Here is a 24,397-nt window from a genome sequence, read left to right as displayed (position 1 = left end):
CAAATTATATTCAAAATTCTATAAATAATTGAATTCTTTTGAAAAATTAATAAAAATTTTAAGAAAAATTGTATTTTTCAAGGAATTTATTTAAAATTCTATTAAAAATAATTAGAATCCTAAGATGAGTTTTATTATTTATGAAAATAATTAAATTTTTGCAACGAATTTTATTACAATTTTTTTAAATAATTGAATTCTTGTAAAGAAATTTATTAATTTTTTAGAAATAATTAAATTACTGAGAAGAATTTTATAAAAAATTTTTTAAATAATTGAATTCCTACGAGAAAAATGTTATTATTTATAAAAATAATTGAATTCTTGTAAAAATTTTATTACTTATAAAAATAATTGATTTCTAGCAACAAATTTTATAAAAATCTTTCTAAATAATTAAATTTCGATAAATTTTGTTAAGTAATTGAATTGTTAGGAAGAATTTCAATAAAATTTTTGAAAATAAATTCATTCATTCAAGAAAATTAATTAAAAATGTATTGAAAATCATTACTAAATACTACTAAACAAATTATATTAATTTTTTTTTAAATAATTGAATTCTTTCAAAGAATTGAAAAAATTTTTTTAAGAATAATTGCATTTTTCGTGAAATTTATTTTAAATTGCATTTTAAAAATAATTGACATCCTGACATAAGTTTTATATTATTTATGAAAATAATTGAATTCTTGCAACGAATTTAATTAAATTTTATTTAAATAATTGAATTCCTTTGAAGAATTTTATTATCTATAAAAATAATTGAATTCTTGTGAAGAAATTAATTAAGTGTTTTTTTAAATAATTGAATTCATGTCAAGAATTTTATGAAAATCTTTTTAAATAATTGAATTTCTGAGAAAAATTTTATTATTTATAAAAGTAATTAAATTCTTTTGAAGAAATTTATTAAATGCTTTTTAAATAATTGAATTCATCCCAAGAATTTTATGAAAATCTTTTTAAATTATTGAATTCCCCTGAAAATGTTTTTACTTATCAAAATAATTGAATTCTTGCAAACGAATTTTGTTAAAATCTTTCTAAATACTTGAATTTCGAAAACTTTTTTAAAATAATTGAATTGTTAAGAAGAGCTTCATTAAAATTTGTTGAATCCTTTCTAATAAGAATTTTATTAAAATTTTTGAGAATTATTTTTTTATTCCAATTATCAGCGAATTTAAAGTATTGCTAATTCTCAAACATAGTAAAAAATATCTTTTAGTGTCACAAATCTAAAATAAAAAGTATCCAAATTCCAAACAGAAGCTAATTGTAAAAAAAATAGTAAATAGTAGGTTTTAGTAGGTGAGTACGAAACCTAAAAATATAAATCCAAAGAGAAAGAAAAATTTCAAAAATGTTTAAGTGGCAGTATTTTTTTCGTACAATTTCAAAACTTCCCAAAAAAAATAATAGACACCCTGAATTAAAAATTGGGACTAATAAAACACAGCTAATTGAATTTTCAAAAAATGCACCATTGTCCAAAAATTGTAAAGCATATTAATTTATCGACAATTAATATTTAAAATGAAAATTTGTATTACTTACGGCATTTTATTTCGTCCGAACCGTCCAAGCAATCTGGCACTCCATTACAATATTGTTTAATGTCTATACATTGTTGATTTCTACATTTGAACTGATTCGAGCTACAAGCTGCAACAAAAAACAATTTATTCATTAGTATTATTAAAGAAAAAATAAAAGCCATTAAAGAATAGTTTTTTAATTAATATAATTAAAAGAATTAATATAATTTATCAATAATCAAAAAAAGTCAAAGAAAAAGTTTATTTAAAAAAAATATTTGTTTAAGGAAAGAAAAAAATGTAGTTAATACCAATGCATTTGGTTGTTTCCAATAAATTTTTTTCTGAGTGTGAATTAATTCATTCTCAATTTTTTATATGAAAATTTGATTCCCAATAAAAAAAAACCGTCGACGCAGATATTATTCGAGAAACAAGTTGATCTTCACTTACATATATACACCTATATGTTGTGTTGAAGTGTTCATACGACTCATCGGTTAAAAGTGGCAATGGCACTTGAGTCAATGGGGTCATAATTTGATTACGAGGTTCGTCTGACGTTTAATATAAATACCTGACAGTCAATATCAAAGGTGAGGATAAAATTTCAAAGATATTCAATATACATATAGGTGTCATGTAAAATTCGTTTAATATGAAAAAACAAATTTTCGGAATACTATTTCCAAACTATAAATATTACGCATTCAACATGGAAAAAAGAAGAAAAAAAATGAATGGAAAAATATATTTAATATTTTATTTCTAACAGAAATATTTTTTTTGTAAATATATTTAAAATTAAAACAGATGATTGCACTTTTGATAACAAACTTGATGTGTATTGTCACATGTCAAAGTCAATAATAACTGTAAAGAAAATTATTCAAAACTATTAATATTAAAAAAAAGAAATATTTTATTAATATTCATATTCAATTATTTTCTAAAATTTTAATAAATCCTTCGAAACAATTAAATTATTTTTATAAGTAGTAAATTCTTTGTAAAAATTCAATTATTTTTAATATAATTTTAAAATTTTAATAAAATTACATATAAAAGAATTCAATTTTTAATAATATTTTTCGAAAAAGTCAAATTATTTTCTAAAATTCTAATAAATTCTTCGAAACAATTGAATTATTTTTTAAAATAGTAAATTCTTTGCAAACATTCAATAATTTCTAATACAATTTTAATAAACTTCAATAATCAAATATTTAATTATAATTATTAACTGACACGATTATTTTAAAAAGTTGAAAAACCATCTTTGCCTAATTCAATTATTTTCAAAATTTTCAATTAAAATTATTCAAAAAAAACTACATTAATTGAAAAAACTTAAAGAAATTCTTCAAAATAATTTAATAATTATTTACAAAAACTCTAAAAAAAATTGTTTTAAAAAAGTTAAAATTTTTATCAATAATTTTAATAAAATTTTAATAGTGAAATTATTATTTACAACTATTAACAAAATCAATTATATTCAATAAATTAAAGAAGTTTTTTAAAAGAATTTAATTATTTTCTATATTTTAATAAAATTCTGAGAATTATTTTCTAAAAATTTTAATAAAATTTAATAATTAAATGTTTAATTTCAATTCAATTTAATCTTTGCATGAATTCAATAATTTTCAATATATTAATTTTTAAATTGAAAATATTAAAAAAGAAACATTTTTAAAAAAAAGTTAGAAAACAAAAAAGTAAACAACAACTAATTTCAAATTAATTTTATTAAAATGTTTGAAAATAATTGGATTTTATTACTTTTGAAAATAATTGAATTTTGCAATGAATTTTATTAAAATTCCTGAAAATAATTGAATTTTGTCGAAGATTTTTGCTATTTATTTATAAAGATAATTGAAATGTTGACAATTTTTTTTAGATTTTTTTTAAATAATTGAATTTCTGCAAAGAATTTTATTAATTTGGAAAATAATTGAATTCTTGTGATGAATATTGTTATTTATAAAAAAATAATTGAATTTTACAATGAATTTTATGAACATTCCAAAATATAATTGGATTTCGGCGAAGAATTTTGATATTTATAAAGATAATTAAAATGTTGACGAGAATTTTTTTTTTAAATTTTTGCGAAGAATTTTTAATTTTTTTTATTAATATTGAATTCTTGTGATGAATATTGTTATTTATAAAAAAATAATTGAATTTTACAATGAATTTTATGAACATTCCAAAATATAATTGGATTTCGGCGAAGAATTTTGATATTTATAAAGATAATTAAAATGTTGGCGAGAATTTTTTTTTTAAATTTTGAAAATAATTGAATTTCTGGTAATAGTTTTAATGTTTATTAAGATAGTTAAATTCTTTCAAAGAATTGCGTTAAAATTTTTAAAATTGAACAAAAAATTTTTTTAAATTTTTAACAGAATTGAAATTAAAATTTTCAAAAAAAATTCTTCATTAAATGATTTATAAGTAATAATTTTATGGCAGTTCTTCAATATATAATTAAGTTATTTAAAATAAATTGTTGACAGAAATAGAGAAAATTTAAGGTTTTCTTTTAGAATTCGTGGTAATTTCATAGTTTGAGGCAAACAGAAAAGATGATCCACAAGTTTTGAACGTTCAAATGAACGAAACACTTTTTATTAGTACTTTTTTTTTATTAATATTTTTATAAATTACTGTTCGCAATAAAAATTAAAAACTTAAATTTTATACACTTAGAAACTTTATAATTCATTTTTTTATACCGACAAAAAATTATTGTAATAAATTTTTAAATTAAAAAAGAAAAAAATAAATTTCGTTCATTTGAACGTTCAGAACTTTAGGATCATCAGAAAAGACAAAAAAATTCGGAATTTTCTCATAAATTCTAAACATTTAATTTTTTTCAGTATACTTTTAATAAAAATCCCTGACTTGTCCCTGATTTCCCTGACATGTGGCAACCCTGAAAAATTATTGTGTGAATTTCTACCTAATATTTATACTATAATTTAGGGAAAAACACTATATAAAGAAAATCAAAAATATGCGATCAAAGTAATTATACCTCCGAAACTATGGAAAATTAACAAGTATGTTGAATTTCATTGACACTGAATCTGTGTGGGCAGTGTGAGTCTGAAAAGCGGCAGGCCGCGAAATGCGAGGCGTAAACTATCCCCCACAGGTTAAAGGGCATTCCTGACGTTCCTATTCGCATGGTTTTGGCACGATTCAGAAGCAAATGACACGACAAGCCGGTGTCAAGTGTTGTGTCATTTAATAGCAGTTTCCTATATCAAAGCATTTAATTCCTCTGCTGCCACAATTTCAACCATCAACAACATTAGTTTAGACACTCTACTTTACCTATACACACCAAACATAAGCTAATAAATAATATGCTATACTTGAAGAAAATATTCCCTAAGAAAATATAAGAAAATACTCTATAAGAAAATAAATTCACGGACTTCCTAATGCCAGTGAATAAACTTTATCGACGAGGCAGAAGGATTTTGAAAATTGCAGTTTATAGTATAACGAGGAAGCCACTAAAAAGTTCAATACGCCTTCAGTATTCTGTATGTATGAAATTCATGAAGGCTTGAAAGAACTTTTGTCTCAATTGCCTGCTGACAAAACTTCTAGCTAGCTATATTCAAAGTGACTTTGGATTAAAAATTTTTACAAGAGTACTTTATTTGCTTTCTGTTTTTATTTTAAGTGTATAAAGTGTATAATCAGTCTTGCGTGCGTAAAAAAAGCAACAAAGTTTTCTCAATTAATTTTACCATTAAGACACCTATATTACTATAGTGTCCTATCCCTATGCAGTAAATTTAAATCCGAACAGTAAAATTGACATATTTTATTCAATTATTTTTATTTCTCAAGAATACTTTTTTTTGAGAAACATAAAAAAGATATTTACAATCATTATCTACAATCGGTTCATTTTTCAGACCCGTTTTTTCCATTTGCTGAGAGTTTATATATATATATATATGCAGTTCGTTGCACGCGATATTACCTCGTTATGCACCCGAAATGCGAAAATTCAGTGCTGGTACAAATTTAACAATTTAATGATATTCGCAACTTTTTATGTCTCTTCTTTCAACACTTAATTCAATTTCACATATTCTCTAAATCTAAATGATAATAATAATAATAAATAATTCTTTAATTGATATAAATAATTCTCTAATTGTAAATAAAATAATAATTAATAGCTTTAAATGTCAGTTAAAAATAACAGATTGTTAGTAAAATAATATTAATAGCTATAAATGTCCATTATAACCATAAATAAGAAAAAAAAATAATGTACATCAAATGCACTTTATTTGAAGAATTTAAAAACTAATTTTAAAACTACCTTTTATGGCGGTTAAGGCGTGAATTTAATCCACCAGGTCGCTTATCGAAGGTATAAACTCATCCTTATTAAATTAACTCCGCATATAAAAGGTACCTAATAACTGCGAGTAAAACTGACCAGTTTTATTTTCATAAACTGCTGTGTGCTCTATTGTATAACGAACAATCCCTTCTTTTATTAGTTATACATTTCAATTAATTCTCATGACTAAAAGTCAAACTAGGAACATAATAATGACTTTAATGGACCTTAATGAAATATTTTCCATTCAAAAAGTATATAAAACGTGTCAGAAGTGGAAAATTTTTATTTTTGAATTAATTCTGAATTTCTGACTTCGTACTGCGGATAATTAATTTTAAAAAAGTAACAAAAAGTATCTTCAAGATAGAAAAAAGTAGTAAAAAAGTAAATATCGAAAAATTAAACTTGACGACCCAATTTTTTCATAACTTCAATATTAAATTATCACATTCAAAATTAGAATAATTTTTTTAAAATAAATATTTAAATACCTATTTATTTTTCATGGGAATTAAAATATTTAAAATGATTTGGATATAAATTCTTTTTGAAATTTAATTATTTTTAAAAATTCACACTTTATACTACTGAGAAAACATTTTTTTAAATTCAAAAATAAGTATTTATATTAACCAAAAAATATGTTTGAATAAAACATACTTTACGATTGAATTAAACGTGGTTTTAATGAGTCAAACTTATTTATTATGAATCAAAATTATTATGTTTTATTCAAAAATTATTTTTGGTTGACTGTATTACAAAGATAATTATGTTTTATTAAAATATATATTGTTTTCTGAATATAATGCTTCTAATATTCAATTATTAATTATTATCCAAGATTTTCACTCAAATTCAATTTTACATCAATTCTTATTAGAAACTTCAATGAGAATTCTATCATTTAAATACAAAAAAATATAATTTATTGAATAATTAAATATTTCTTCAAATTGAGTATTTATAAAAAAAATTATCAGTTTTTTTTTGAATAATTGAATTCTTTCGAAAAATTTTAATAAAATTTTGAAGAATAATTGAATTTTTCGAAGACTTTTTTTAAAATTGTATTAAAAAGAATTGAAATTAAATTAAGTTAATTAAATAATATTGAATTCCTGTGAAGAATTTTATTATTTATAAAAATAATAGAATTCTTGCCAAGAATTTTATAAAAATCCTTTTAAATAATAATTGAATTCCTATGAAAAGTTTATTACTTATAAAAATAATTTAATTCTTGCAACAAATTGTATTAAAATATTTTAAAATAATTTAATTCCTGGCAAAAATTTTATTATTTATAAAAATAATTGAATTCTTGCGAAGAAATTTATTAAATTTTTTTTAATAACTGAATTCTTGACAAGAATTTTATAAAAATCTTTTTATATAATTGAATTCTCGTGAAAATTTTATTACTTATCATAATAAAGAATGTTTTAAATAATTGAATTCTTTAGGAAATTTTTTTTATTAAAATAGTAGATATTAAAAATAATTAAATTTCGAAATTTTTTTTTAAATAATTAAATTCTTTCAAGAAATTTAATTAAAAATTTATTGAAAATGATTATTAAATTCTAATAAACAAATTATATAAAAAATTTTTAAAAATAATTGAATTCTTTTAAAGAATTAAAAAAAATTTTAAGAATAATTGAAATCCTGTAATGGGTTTTATTTAAAATTGTATTCAAAATAATTGAAATCCTACGATGAGTTTTATTATTTATAAAAATAATTGAATTCCTGCAAAGAATTTTATTATTTATAAAAATAATTGAATTCCTGCAAAGACTTTTATTATTTATAAAAATAATTGAATTCTTGTAAAGAAATTTATTAATTTTTTTTAAATAATTGAATTACTGAGAAGAATTTTATAAAAATCTTTTTAAATAATTGAATTCCTTCGAGAAAAAGGCAGAAAAATTTTATTATTTATAAAAATAATTGAATTCCTGTGAAAATGTTATTACTTATCAAAATAATTGATTTCTTGCAACGAATTTTATAAAAAATCTTTCTAAATAATTAATATTCGACAAATTTTGTTAAGTAATTGAATTGTTAGGAAGAATTTCAATAATATTTTTCAAAATAATTTAATTCATTCAAGAAAATTAATTAAAAATGTATTGAAAATCATTACTAAATTCTACTAAACAAATTATATTAATTTTTTCTTTAAATAATTGAATTCTTTCAAAGAATTGAAAAAAATTTTTAAGAATAATTGCATTTTTCGTGGAATTTTTTTTAAATTGTATTTTAAAAATAATTGAAATCCTGCCATAAGTTTTATTATTTATGAAAATAGGGTAGAGTGGGGTAAAAAAGCCATTTGAGTTTTATTTAAAAACTATTAAGCCGATTTATCAGCTGTTTAGAATATAAATACTATTAGGTAATACGCAACTTTTGAATCTAATTTGAATGTTGTACCTAGATTAATATTGTTTTTATTGTAATTTTAATTTTTTGTTGCTTTTTTGAAAACATTTTGGTGAACTTTTCAAACATGTTACAACCTGATTAAGTGAACGAATAATAAAAGTAAATGTTTGTACATAAGGAGAAAAGTATACCGAAAACGTATACAATGTTAATTTTTGGAAATTGAACTGAATTAACAATTTATTTTTGCTTTTTTTAATAACTGGTCTTGGGTGTAAAAAAGCCAGGGCAAAAAATCCATTGAATATTTTGTGAAATTCACTTGTTTTCTATTTAAACTAACCTTCTTATTTTACAAAATTTCTCGTGTTTATTTAATAAAATAAATTATACACGACGAAAAAGTAGTTCAAAGTGCATTTAAAAAATAAACAATGAATAAACGGTTGCAACGAAATATGTTATCTGTGGTGAAACTTAAAGAGAACTTCTAAAAAAGGTACGAAAAATTGGCAGTGCAAATCGAAAACAGGTAAACTTAATATAATTTTCAATTTTGCTTGCTAAAAACTCTTTCATAATTATTAAAATATTTTTCAAATAAGACTATTTGTCATATAAATAAAGGAAAACTATAAAAATACCTAAATTGATAACATGTTTTGCTAAAATCGTAGGGTGGCTTTTTCACCCCACCAGGTGGTGCAAAAAAGCCACTTGCAGTGCTTTCGTAAAACTCTTATAACTTAGTCCTTTCATGAGATAAAAATTATTTTCGTCAAGAATTTTCAAGCTTAATAACTAAACTTTCAATAACAATTGGAAATTTGAGAAAAAAATTTTAAATACAGATTTTACAGCATCAAAAGTAAAAATGTGGCTTTTTTACCCCACTCTACCCTACAAATTGAATTTTTGCAGCTCATTTTATTAAATTTTTTTTAAATAATTGAATTCTTATGAAGATTTTTATACCAATTTTTTAAAATAATTGATTTTTTTCGATAAATTTTATGAAAATTGTATTTTAAATAATTGAATTCCTGTGGAAATTTTATTATTAGTGAAAATAATTGAATTATTTTAAGAAATTTTATTCAAATACTAGATATTGAAAATAATTGAATTTCGACAAATGTTTGAAATTAATTAAATTTCTATGAAGAATTATATTCAAATATTTAGAAATAATTGAATTATTACAAAGAATTTTATTAAAATTATTTAAAAATAATTGAACTATTGCAAAGAATTTTATTAAAATTATTAAAAAATACCTAATTATATTATTACGAAAAATTTCATTAAAATTTTGTGAACTGTAAATAATTAAATTTTTTTAAGAAATTTAATTAAAATTGAATTTAAAATAATTACTAAAATTCTAATAAACAAATTATATGAAACATTTTATAATAATAATCGAATACCTTTGTAGTAGATGAGCACGAAGCCTGATTAGTTAAATTTATTTAATTTAAGGCACAGGTAATCTATTCTGAGTGTCGTTGACAAAACCAAAATTTGATTACTTATTTCAAATAAATTTTCTCTCTGAGAGTGTAAATTATTTCCTTAAATCTGCGAGTGCGTGTTTTCACGGATATAAAGTAGATTCGAATATTTTGTGTGTATGACGTCCGTTTGGTACAGAGAGAGAGAGTGCACATACAGGTATGTATATATGTACACAGTTGCAGAATCTGGCTATTCTCGAGTTCACGCGATCGACTTTTACGCCGAAGAACCCCACGAAATTTATTGCCACCCAACAAGTCTAATGGTTACCAAAACGTTTAACTTGCAAGAAGTTTATTTCTGAAACGCTTTTATGGCACTTGATGTTTCTTTCCTTTGAACACTTTTTATTTCGAAATATTTTTTCGAAGGGATTTTTTAAGTACAAAAAAATATTTTATCTCCTTTCAATATAAATTCAAAAATCTGTCGATACTTTTTCCTTAAATTCTATAGAGAAAGAAGTTTTACTAAAATATTCTTTCTTTTTATTTTATAATAAGAAATTAAAAATTTGCTCAAAGAAATTAAATTATTCTCACGATAATTTGTTTAATGAAAAAAAATTTGTCGAGAGATAAAATGGTGGATTAATTACTCCACTTGAGAACGCCAAGGTCATCAACAGGTGGCAGGAGAAATTCTAAGAAAGAACTGAACTGCCATCTAGCGGTGACCTTGGCGTTCGCAGGTGGAGAGTAACATCTCCATTTTTGAATCTCAAGATATTCGGAATTTTACAATGATTATTTATCATCAGAATCTAAAGAGTTAACGATTAATACAAATGGATTTAAATTTACACTTTAACTTAAATACTAAATAAGATTTCAAAAGGTAAAGTTTTATTCTACAACTTGCGACTAAGAAAATTAGAAGAATAAAGCGTATGAAATGTTTGTTTACAAACTGAAGTTGTTGGACGATAAAACTTGATTGTTTGTAAGAGATAATTTTATGAAAAAACCACACCGCTCACTGATTATTAACAGTACCAGCCAAATAAAAACCATCGATTGCTTTTGTACAAGTAACAGCTAATACTATTTACAAATACAATTTTCCTACAATTTAAAAAGCAATTTTTTCAAAAATACCAAATTTTGAAACACTGGAAAAACAATTAAAGGAAATAAATTTGAGAGAAAGAAAAGAGAGGAGTTTCCTTCTATATAAAAACAATTTCCTCTTACAGTTTTAATTTTCTTCCCTTCATTATTTAAATGGCTATTTAAATTGGCGCCAGTCGCGACTCTTGATCAGATTTCTGTATGAATGTTTTATATGATCATGAATAATATTTATAGAAGACTAATTGCTAATCAAGTTTCTAACAACCGTATATACTGTGAGAATTGAAAATTTCAGATGACTTAAAATAAAATGATAATTTTATAAAAAAGGAAACAAAGAAATGAATTTAAAACAATAATCTAATTCTTAACCGAATGACAAAGAAAGTATGATTCTAAATTTATAATAAAAAAAAAGAAGTTATTTTAGTCCAAAATTCATTTTATGTTTCGCGGTCTTAAAGAAATACGCATAATTTATATTGTTCGCAACCGATCAAAAAAAAAAAAAAAATTTCTTGTTGGCATTCTGCCATTTTTTCCTCCTCGTGAGTCGTGTCGCGCGCCATTAATTATAACGTTCAAATTGCAAATCGGCTTGTAAAATCTGTCGAATCCCCCAGACACACATGGTTCAATTAATGTTCGTATCACAGTTTTTTTCCCGTTCTGTGTACTATTACATACGGATGAATTTACGTGACATGAATTCATAAGTGCATTTATATACCTAATAAAAGAAATTTTTCATCCGCAATTCTATATTCCATATACAATATAGAAAATCGTTGGCGGTTATTATTTATTAATATTTTAATTAAGTTTCAGTCGCGGCTAATATTAAACGGAAAATTTCATTTTCCCAGCAATGCTATTGTCCTATTCAATCCAAAGAGCAAGCGCAATGAAGATAAATGTTTTTCCTAAACATCTAAAGAAATTCTTCCCTACTAATTTCGTTTCTTTCAAATTTAAATCACATTTTTACGAATTTTTTTTTTTTTTTTTTATTGAAAAAGTCAATCACTCCGAGTCTTCGACTCGGATTATCATTTTATATAAAAATATTGTTACCCCTAACTTCTTCCAAATTATTTTCATCATTTAAATTCAATTATTATTTTCTAGAATGTTTAACTAAAATTCTTCTTTAAATCAATTATTATTTAAAACAACGAAAAATTTAGATTTCCAAAGATTTTAATTTGAAACCTTTTGAAAATTCAATTATTTCTAAAAATCCATGCTATCATGATTTTAATATTAAATTATTATCTAAAATTTTAACTGAAACTCATTTTTAAATAATTTTTTATTAGAAAATTTTACGCGAATTTAATTATTGATTTTATATATATAATGATTTTAATATTAAGTGATTATCTAAAATTTTAACCGAAATTCATTTTTAAATCATTTTTTATTAGAAAATACGATGAGAATTTAATTATTGATTTTATGGGGAGAATTGTGTTATTTAACAAGATAATTGAATTCTTTGGCAGAATTACTTAAAAATTTTTTGAAAATAATTGATTTCCCGAGATGAATTAAAAGTTATTTATAAAAATAATTGATTCATTGCGAAGAATTTTATTAAATTTTTTTTAATAATTGAATTTTTGTGAAAAATTTAAAAAAAAAATCTTTTTTAATAATTGAATTTCAGTGAAATTTTTTATTTATTCAAATAATTGAAATTTGCAAAGAATTTTATTTAAATTTTTTGAAAATAATTGAATTTTTGGCGAAAAATTTTGCTACTTATAAATAGATAATTGAAATATTTACGAAATATTCGTTAAAATTTTTCTAAAAATAATTGAATTTCTTTTAAGAATTTTATTACTTTTGAAAATAATTGAATTCCTGTGATGAATGTTGTTATTTATAAAAATAATTGAATTTTGCAAAGAATTTTTTTAAAATTCCTAAAAATAATTGAATCTTTGTGAAGAATCTTGTTATTTATCAAGAGAATTGCATTAAAACAATCAGTTTCGGAAAACTAATCAAATTTAGCAAATATTTGCCTTTCGTTAAAACTTTTTTTTTTAATTATTAAAATCTTTTTATGAGAAAATAATTTAAGTAGAGTAAAAAATCAGTGATAATTGTTTGTCATATTGTTGAGAAAAGAAAAATTACACGGGTTTAGAAAATATCTTTCCTGTTAAAAATGATAAATAAAGAGGAGAAGTGGATGATAATAAAATAGAGGGAATATGGTGAATGGACCATATTTTTGCGAGAAAAGTCCATTATAGAAGCCACGGACGATTTAGCTGAGGGGCGGTTCTTGTCATACATTTCTTTTTTAACATTTTAATGCCTGCTTTTCCGTAAAAAATTTGCTACAAATGCGTAAAATGTGCATCAAGATTGAACTGATGACTGGTAAATAAATTATAAATAAAAAGGAATATATAAATATAAATAAATGTAAATAAATATATAAAAAAAATATTAAAAATATTAATAAATGTAAATAAATATTTAAATTATAAACAAAACTAAAAAATATATTAATAAATGATACTTAAAAGCTTTGTAATAGATCATTAATTTTAAGAAAGTATCAAAAAGTATCTTCAAGGCTGAAAAAAAACAGTAAAAAGTAATTGAAAAATTTATTAGTTATTGAAAAATTAAATTTGTCGACTCAATTTTTTCATAATTGAAATGGAATAATAATTAAGTATTTCTTAAAATTGAGTATTTATAACAAACTTTATCAAAGTTTTTTTTTTTAAATAATTGAGTTCTTTCGAAGAATTTAAGTTTATTACTTATGAAAATAATTGAATTCTTGCAACGAATTGTATTAAAATATTTAGAAATAATTCAATTCTTTCAAGAAATTTAATTCAAAATTTATTTAAAATAATTATTGAATTTTAATAAACAAATTCTTTCAAAATTCTTTACAATATTTGAATTCTTTCTAAGAATTTTAATAACATTTTTAAGAATAATTGCATTTTTTCGAAGAATTCATTTAAAATTTTATTAAAAATAATTGAAATCCTGAGATGATTTTTTATTTATAAAAATAATTGAATTCTTGCATCGAATTTTTGTAAACAAATTTTAAATATCGTAATTCATGACAATGATTTTACTATATTTATAAAAATAATAGAACACTTGCGAAGAATTTTACTAAATTTTCCTTAATAATTGAATTCTTGTGAAGAATTTTATAAAAATCTTTTTTAATACTTGAATTTCTGTGAAAATTTTTTATTTATAAAAATAATTGAATGTTTGCAACGAATTTTATTTAAAAATGTTTTAAATGAAATTTTTTATTTATAAAAATAATTGAAAGTTTGCGAAGAACAATATTAAATTTTATTGTTTATCAAAATAATTGAATTCTTGCAACAAATTTTATTAAAAAAATAAAAATTATTAAATTCCTGAGAAGAAACTTTTTATTTATAAAAATAATTGAAAGCTTGCGAAGAACAATATTAATTTTTTTTTCAAATAATTGAATTCTTGCAAAGAATTTTATAAAATTTTTTGAAAACAATTGATTTTTTTCCAAAAATTTTCTGAAAATTGTGTTTTAAATAATTGAATTCCTCTGAAAATTTTATTGTTTATGAAAATAATTGAATTCTTGCAACAAATTTTATTACAAAAATAAAAATTGAAAGATAATTTATTTTCTGAGGAGAATTTTATTATTTATAAAAATAATTGCATTCTTGGAAAAAACATTATTAATTTTTTTTTTAAATAATTGAATTCTAGTAGAAGAATTTTATAAAAATCTTATTAAATAATTAATTTTTTTCAAAAAATTTGATGAAGATTTTGTTTTTAATAATAATCCTTGTGTTAATTTTATTAATTATGAAAAAAATTTAATGTTTGCAAAGAAGTTAATAAATTTTTTTTTAAATAATAATTGGATTCTTTTGGGGATTTTTTTTATGAAAACAGTTTGGTTTTGAAAATAATTGATTCGTTTGAAAGAATTGTAATAATAATGATAATAAAAATAATAAAAATAAGTAAATAATAGAAATGAAATAATAAAATTAATTTACCAAAATAAATGAAAGTACAAATGTGATAATAAAAATTAGTGTAAAAGTAAAATTCTATCTTCAGAAATTCATGTAAAATTCGAAAACATCTTCGATAGAGAAAATTCAAGTTTTTACTCTCAATGTTATATACATGTTTTGGAGAGCGATTTCCTTATCTGATTCATCGCACGCGACATACTCTGCATTCCATAAAGCTGTAAGCTTCCTTTTAATAACGCAGAGGACAGTTCGGAGTATGACGTTTCAACAAATAGATAAGTAATCCACAAACTTTGCTCTAACAAGAGTCTTGTACATGAAATTTTATCTCTTGTTCAATATTTTACACACATACTTTTAAAACAATACACATAGATACACATAAATATACATTATATACCTTTAGATAATTTTTTTTACATAATAGTGCCAGTAAAAAAAAGGAAAATTCCCTCTGTATAATTACAGCTAATTAAAAAGAAATATTCATTAAAATGATTAATTTAATAATAAGTATTGAAAGTAACGCTTTTAATATTAAATTTGCAATTGATTTTTTATATTTTCGCATATATATACGTGTATGAAAAAATATATAAAAAGAATCAATTGCACCATAAATTTTCCATTTTATCGTGCTTCTAAATTTTAATTAATTTTGTCACTTTCAAGAATTTATTATTCATCTTTCAATATGTTTTTAACTTTCCGATAAAAACGTTCTTTAAATTAATTTTATTTTTGCTCAAGTTTTATGGGTAACATAAAAAATAAGATTATTTATATGCTTATGTAAATAAGATATTGTAAAATATAATAACAAACTATAAAATATATAATTATCACAATTTTTCTAGGGATATCAAAAAAACGATTCGTTTTTTGTCTCAATTTGATATCCTTAGGAAAATTGTGTGAACGAAATAAAATTTATTTGAAATAAATAAAAAGTCTATAGTTGGCTCTGAGTCAAATATATTTTTTTCTGAGTGTATAATATATTATTATATTTATTATAATAACTCATTTATAATAAAATACCATTTATTTTAATAATTTATGAGCAATTTTCAATTTCTCAAAAATGCCATTGTTCTCTGTATATTTACGTACAGTTTACGTTCGATTTTTTTTCATTAATTGGAAAAAAATAAAGAAAAATTCCTTTTATTGAATTTAATTTCACGTTGTACACATCTTGGCACGATACAGTGACTCGGTTGTCTCAGTACTTTCTACTAGCCTTATAAGAAATACCATCATCGATATTCCACGACATCATAATGCTTCTGGCTTTATGATGTAATCAGAGAATAATTGGAATATTCAAGTTGAAGAAGAATAATGTCATATATGCATAATCTTACAGAATTCCATGTGTAATCGAGTCGAGAAACTTGTCACACTGTCTTCTATATACATACAAATTCCTATCTGGATACATGAATAAAAAAAACAAAAAAAAATTGACAACCAAGGTCCTTTGGTTGGCTAACTGTTTTTCCTAACGGTCGGTTCAATTTTTGACAGTTTTTTAAATATTTTTTTCAAAGCAAAATATAATAATATAAAAATATAAAGTCAAAATATAATTTCAAAATAATTAATCAAACTTTGGTTTATGAATAAAGTTTGTCCGATCTTGATTCCCACACTTGGAAAATACATATTTTAGGTTTTTAAGTTGAAGAATATAATAAATTTTCATTAAAGAAGGAATTGATTTTCAAAGCATGAAATGGTTTTTTCACAATTGTTTTACCGTCAACTCCATTGTAAACTCATAAATAATTATGCAATTACCCTAGGTAGAATAACAATTTGATTTTACGACACTTTTACGGGCACTGAAACTTTTACTAACGTATGAGGCGCTTTTCTTTTCTTTTTTTTTCTCATATTATCAAAATGACATCACGCAAGAGATGTTAATATATATGTTTACATATTATATACAAAAATATAATAAATAAACCAAACTTTAATTGATTTAGATAAAAATTATTTCATACACTAAAAGAAAAATTTTTTTAATCTAAAAATAAGTAGCCAACCAAAAAAATATGTTTGAATGAAATATATTTTATAATTGAATTAAACGTAGTTTTAATGAATCAAACTTATGTATTGAATCAAAATTATTACGTTCTATTCAAAAATAATTTTTGATTGAATGTATAACAAAGATAATTAAGTTTGATTAAAATATATTGGTTTGTCAGTTTAACGCTTGTAATATTCAATTATTATTATCTAAGATTTTAACTGAAATTCAATTTTAAAAAATCAATTATTATTAGAAAGTTCAATGAGAATTCAATTATTTAAATACAAAAAAAATAATTTATTGAATAATTAAATATTTCTTAAAATTGAATAATTATAGAAAACTTTATCAAAGTTTTTTTAAATAATTGAATTCCTATGAAAAGTTTGTTACTTGTTAAAATAATTGAATTCTTGAAACGAATAATATTAAAAAATTTTTAAATAATTTAATTCCTGGAAAGAATTTTATTATTTATAAAAATAACTGAATTCTTGTGAAAAAATTTAATATATTTTTTTTAAACTACTGAATTCTTGCTAAGAATTTTATGAAAATCTTTTAATATAATTGAATTCCTGTGAAAATTTGAATAATTTAATGTTTGAAAAGAATTTTACATAAATTTGTTTTAAATAATTGGATTCTTTTGGAAAGTTTTTCTATTCAAATAGAAGGTATTATAAACAATTGAATTTCGAAATTTTTTAAAAATAATTGAATTGTTACGAAAAATTTAATTAAAATTTTTGTAAATAATTAAATTCTTTCAAGAAATTTAATTAAAAATGTATTGAAAAGAATTATTTAATTCTAATAAACAAATTATATTAAAAATTTTTGAATTAATTGAATTCCTTTTAAGAATTTTATTACAAATTTTTAAGAATAATTAATTTTTTGAGAAAATTGTGATTTAAAAAATTTAATTTCTTTAAAAATTTTATTTTTCATAAAGATAATTGAAATCCGACGATGAGTTTTATTATTTATGAAAATAATTGAATTCTTGCAAGGATTTTTATTAATTTTTTTTTATATATTTGAATTCCTAACAAAAATGTTGTTATTTATAAAAATAATTAAAATTTTGCGAAAAATTTTATGAAAATCTTTTTAAATAATTGATTTTTTCGAAAAATTCTATGAAAGTTGTGTTTTAAATAATTGAATTCCTAAGTAGAATTTTATTATTTATAAAAATAATTGATTTTTTTCGAAAAATTTTATGAAGATTGTGATTTAAAAAATTCAATTTGTTTCAAAATTTTATTTTTCATAAAAAGAATTGAAATCTTGCGATGAGTTTTATTATTTATGAAAATAATTGAATTCTTGCAAGGATTTTTATTAAATTTTTTCTTAAATAATTGAATTCCTAACAAAAATGTTGTTATTTATAAAAATAATTAAAATATTGCGAAAGATTTTATAAATTTAAAAATTCAATTCCCGTGAAAATTTTATTATTATTAAAATAAGTGAATTCTAGAGACGAATTTTATTAATATTTTTTGTTAAATAATTGAATTCTTTTAAGAAATTGTATTCAAATACTAGATATCTAGTGCACAAATAAAGATAAAGCTGTTTTATTGGCAATTTTTTTGAAATTGTATGAAAAAAGAAATTTTACTAAAATATTCTTTCTTTTTATTTTAAATTAAAAGTTTGTGAAAGTTTTTACTGAAAGAAAAATTAAATTCTCACGATAATTTTTTAATTTAAAAACAATTTTCTTCGGTTTATCTTTAGCTTTATCTTTAGTCTCGGAATTAAATTGTTTACTAAATAAATAAACAATTAAAATTTCGATTTAAGAAATAGATCAATTAGTGGTTTTTTAAACAAAATAATTGTCAATAGTAACATACCTCTAAAAATAAAATAACTAAATAGTTGTATCTAGTGGAAAAAGTGCTAAAAACTATCAATAGAGTCCAAAGCCTTTAATAAATGTGCAACAAAAATAATCCCTAATTGTTTCTTTCTAAATATTACATTATTTGAAACAAAGAATTTATGGTTTATTCGTCACCCAAAAAGTTTCCGACTTTCATAAATTAGGCAGTGTATAAAAAATGCTTTGTTACTTTGGTCTTTTGTTAAAAAAAAAAAGACAAAATTTCTATGCAGTGTGTTGGGTCTGATTCTACATATAGCATCTCTGCATACGTTGTATGTAATCGAATGAAATTTATATAGCCTGCAACGTTATGAGAAATAGCAGATAAGTGCTCTTGAACCTTTAGCAAGGATTAATGTAAAGCCAGTGCTTTCATTTTTCTCAAGTTATCGTCGGAATCAACAAACTCTTTCGTCGTGGCTTTCGCAAATGAAATCTGTTCATTACTTTGTCGAGGATATCTGCCGCGTGGCATCTTCCCTGTGCCGGCTTTTGGTTCCGGGATCTGAAGAGGCCACAGTTTACAAGCCAATTGGAATTATAATTCTCATCCTTCTAACTGGGTCCAATTATCACATATACGCTCTTTAAAAACTCCACTTTAAATTAATATACATACAACCAGCAATGATATATTATAACTTTCAATTTTTTTCATTTACAGTTCAAATCTATAATTTATATAGTTCGAATTTATAGTCTGTATGGTTTAAATCTAAATTGATAGTTTAGTTTAAAATTAAATTAATAGTTAGTATAAATTTATTAATAGTATACATTTATTAATAGTTAGTATGAAATTAAATTTATACTTTAGTTTAAATTTAAATTGATAGTCTATATCGTTCAAAAATTCATTTCTATATGTCTAATAAATATGGATCTAATGACAAAATAAACAGTTGAATAATTTACATATTAATGTAGAGAATAAATCATCATATGAAAAAAGAAACAATTATGAATGAAAATCTTGAAATGATATTACAGCATTCCAAAGGATGATAAACGGAATACTATTGCAAAATATTGACTACTGTTGATTTATGGTTCATTTTCAGCATTCGTCGTATTCATTCCTTTATGCATATATAATGTTTATATTCCTTTTAATGACAGTACAATTCATGTTTTTTTTTAAGTCATTCCTATAGGCGAATGGATAATTTATATAAAACTAATCTAATCACATGTGCTGTACACAGACTTTTGTTACACCGTTAGCTTTGCTTCACGGATTAATTATTTGTACCTAGAAGCAAATGATAACCATCTATACATGTTTTGCATCGAGTCATCTCAATTCTAATTTGTTGACTGCAACTTGTAAGAAAGAATTTTTTCAAAAAGTTGACAAAAAGTTGACAAACATTTTTAACAAAAATTTTCTTCCAAAATATTTGTTTAAAGCAGCAAAAAAAATTAGTTGAATGCAGTAACGTATTTTATTCATTTAAATTTAAATAAAATTTAAATTTATTGATAAAAATAATTGAAAAACATTTAGAAACATTTTAACCTGATTCAAAAATAGAAAGAAGAAAAAGTATTTCATGAATCATGACAAGATATGTCATCCAGGCAACAACTCTTATTTACCTACTTGAATTAAAAATCTGATAATGCTATTTCTTTCTACAATTATTACAAAGGAGAGCAGATTCCAAGCTATTATTGAATCTCATTGTTCTCTCCTTGATTTATAAATATTTCATAACGTGATGTATACGTGTAAATATTTACATGTGACCATCTTTTGCGGGCAACCGACAACAAAATACCCGGCATTGTGTGATAATTTATTAAATCATTCATGTCAATTGATTTGATTTTACTGTCAGGTGCATTATCAAAGACCGCGTAGACGATAGAATCAAGGTTTTCTTAATAAATATTCACACTCTAAAAAAATTATACAAAGAAGCAGATTTTAGGTATTAATTTGTAGCCAAATGGCAATTTACTATTCAAAATCAGTTCAGATTTCGTACTCGATAATTAATTTTAAAAAAGTAGTTTTAAGATCGAAAAAAATAGTTAAAAAGTAGCTATCGAAAAATTAATTTTGACTGCTCAAATTCTTCACAATTTCTAAATTAAATTACTTTGAAATATAGAATAATTTTTTAAAAATAAATATTTAAATACCCATTTTAAATTATTTCAATGTAACGCCTTTTTGAAATTTAATTATTTCTAAAAATTCAATCACTTTTTGGTTGAAATTTTTAAATAAAAGTATTCAAAACTTTAATCATTTGATTACAAAATAAAAATAAAAATATCATTATAGTTTTACAACAATTAAAATTATCAAGGATTTCAATTAAAAAAATGTTTTGAAATTATTATCTAAATTTTTAACTGAAATTAATTTGTGCATCAATTCTTATAAAAAAGTCCTACCAAGTTCAATTCTTTAAAAAAAAATTAATAATCTATTGAATAATTGAATATTTCTTAAAATTTAATTCTTTTAAAGAACATTATTAATTTTTCTTTTAAATAATTGAATTCTTTCGACAAGTTTTAATAAAATTTCGAAAAATAATTGCATTCTTCGAACAATTTATTTAAACTTCTATTAAAAATAATTTAAATGAAATTAATTAATTAATTGAATTTCTGTAAAAATTTTATTATTTTGTATGAAAATATAATAATATAAAAATAATAAAAAAAAATAAAATTTGAAAAAATGCAAAATCAATTGTTTCCAAGAATATTTAAATTTGTAGGATGAATTTAATTAAAATTATACTGAAAATAATTGAATTCTACAAAGAGTTCATCACAATTTTTAAAAACAAGTTAATTCTATTAACAATTATTGTTAAACTTATCTTTAAAATAATTAAATTTTATTAAGAAATTTTCTTCAATTTTTATTGAAAATAATTGAATTTTTCAGAAGAATTTTATAACTTATGAAAATAATTGAATTCTTGAGACGAATTTTATTAAACAAATTTCTTTTTAAATTTAATTCTTTTGGAAAATTTTATTGAAATAGTAGATATGGAAAATAATTGAATTTCGACAGTTTTGATATTAATTAAATTTCTACGAAGAATGTTATTAAAATTTTTCGAAAATAATTCAATTGTTGCGAAGAATTTCATTAAAATTTTTCGAAAATAATTAAATTCTTTTAAGAATTAAAATTAAAAATGTATTTAAAAAAACTAATTATTAAATTCTCATAAACAAATTATGTAGCATTTTTTTTTAAATAATTGAATTCCTTTGAAGAATTTTAATAAAAATTTTAAGAATAATTGCATTTTTCGAGAAATTCATTAAAAATTGAATTAAAAATAATTGAAATCCTGTAATTAATTTTATTACATATGAAAATAATTGAATTTTTGCAGCGAATTTTATTAAATTTTGTTTTAGTAATTGAATTCTTGCGAAAAATTTTATAAAAAATTTTTAAAAGAATTAATTTTTTTTAAGAAATTGTATGAAAATTGTATTTTAAATAATTGAATTCTTGTCAAAATATTAGTATTTATGAGAATAATTGAATATTCCTGAGAAGAATTTTATTATTTATAAAAATAATTAAATAATTTTAAAAATTCAATTCATTTAAAAATTGTTTTTTATAAAAATAATTGAAATCCTGCAATGAGTTTTGTTATTTATGAAAATTATTAAATTCTTGCAAGGATTTTTATAAAATTTTTTTTAAATAATTGAATTCATAACAAAAATTTTATTATTTATAAGAAGAATTGAAATTTTTTGAAAAATTTTTTTAAAATGTTTTTAAAATTTAAATATTTGATTTTTTTGAAAAATTCTATGAAAATAGTGTTTTAAATAATTCAATTCCAGTAATAATTTTACATTTATGAAAATAATTTTAATATTCCTGAGAAGAATTTTATTATTTATAAAAATAATTGATTTTTTTCGAAAAAGTTTATGAAAATTGTAATTTAAAAAATTCAATTCCTGTAAAAATGTTACATTTATGAAAATAATTGAATGTTTGCAAGAATTAAAAAATTCTTTTTTAAATAATTGAATTCTTTTAGGAATTTTTTTATTAAAAGAGTACCTAGATATTAAAAATTATTGAATTTCGAAAAATTTTTGAAAATAATTGTCACAAATCTAAAAAAAAGTATCCAAATAGTAGCAACTCGTAAAAAAGTAGTAAACTTGTAGCTTTTAGTACATGAGAACGAAGCAAGTTCTTTTATACTCATTTTTAGATTTTTCAAAAGTGTAAAAACTAAAAATATTTTGTTATTACAAATAAAATTTCTATATTACATTTTTCATTAAAACTTATATAAAAATACACATTACTCTATGGCATTGTCACCCCACGCATCATTTTGTCTCAAAAAAGAACAATGGAGTTATAGAAAAAACAAAAACAAAAGCTTCGGAAAACAAGTACAAGTTTCTTGATGATTTGAATAGTCAATTTATTATATCATTTGAAGAAATAAATCGCATTACCTGGAAACGAACATAAATCTATCGAGTTGTGGAATTCCTACAATTATTGTATAAGGTTAATAGTTGTAGAAATAATCTTATCAACATATGGATAGTTATTCATTCTCAAAGCGCGAGCACATTCTCTTCTGATTTATACTATGTTGTGTTCTTATTCTTAATCAATCATTTGCATAATATCTAAACCACCAGGTGTGAAAATTGTATTAAATCAACAACTTTATCATTCGCTAATTAATCCATTAATCTTCTTTTTTTAATATTTTGTAAATTTCTCGAATTTTTGTTCTTATTTTCAATTTACATTGCAACAGTTTGCAATTTCAATCTTTAATTTTCTTTTAGCTTTATTTATTTATAATTATTTTCTTTATTTTCCCTTTTCTTCGTTTTATTTTCTATTATTTATTTTTGTCTTCCTTTTTTCCTTTTCTTTTATAAAGTCATCTTAAATTTATAAATTCTTCTGCTAATTTTCGTCAAAATTAATTTACAGTTATGAGATGCAGATTCGTTAATTTAGATGTTTTATTATTTATCAGTAAACTATTGATCGTTAATTAATTTTTCCATTTAATTTACCATTTTGTCTCTTTATTTGTCTCGGATGAAAAACAATACGTGCATCATGAATGAAGCATTTAAAAATTTAGATATTTCTCAAACGTCCACAGTCTCTGTGAAACTGTTTCAATGCATTCAAAGTGGTTCCACTGCAGTCAAACATAATTTATGATACTTTTATTCGCGTCTAAAGTTTACTTTCTTTAAATATATTAAATTGACCAAAAAAAATATTTAACACGAAACTTTTCTTATTTCAAATATATTCTAAATTTACCCATTCCTGCACAAGTTTAGATTTATTTATTTACTACTTTTATTTTTTTTCTCCTTTTCTTCTATAAAGTCGCCTTCAATTTATTTACTAGTAAATAACTAATACTATTAATATTAATATCTAAAGTAATATTAATATTTTATTATTTAC

At 21.2% G+C, this 24,397-nt stretch overlaps 1 protein-coding gene across 18 annotated transcripts in view; it reads right to left on the bottom strand.

The window, feature by feature from the left end:
• The window catches only part of LOC122507790 (basement membrane-specific heparan sulfate proteoglycan core protein), a 282,285-nt gene that overhangs the window by 131,387 nt on the left and 126,501 nt on the right, over positions 1-24,397 (bottom strand). For all 18 annotated transcript variants that reach the window (XR_006302150.1, XR_006302162.1, XR_006302152.1 and 15 more), the window contains one exon: positions 1,561-1,668. Coding sequence is in view for 2 of the 18 variants with exons in the window: in XM_043620734.1 (XP_043476669.1) it covers positions 1,561-1,668 (108 nt within the window). In the remaining 16 variants the exon portion in view is untranslated. The remainder of the gene's footprint in view (positions 1-1,560; positions 1,669-24,397) is intronic.

The sequence above is a fragment of the Leptopilina heterotoma genome, unplaced genomic scaffold (assembly GCF_015476425.1).
Source record: "Leptopilina heterotoma isolate Lh14 unplaced genomic scaffold, ASM1547642v1 Lhet_114, whole genome shotgun sequence".
Taxonomy (NCBI): Eukaryota; Metazoa; Arthropoda; class Insecta; order Hymenoptera; family Figitidae; genus Leptopilina; species Leptopilina heterotoma.
This window is presented reverse-complemented; position numbering and strand designations above follow the sequence as displayed.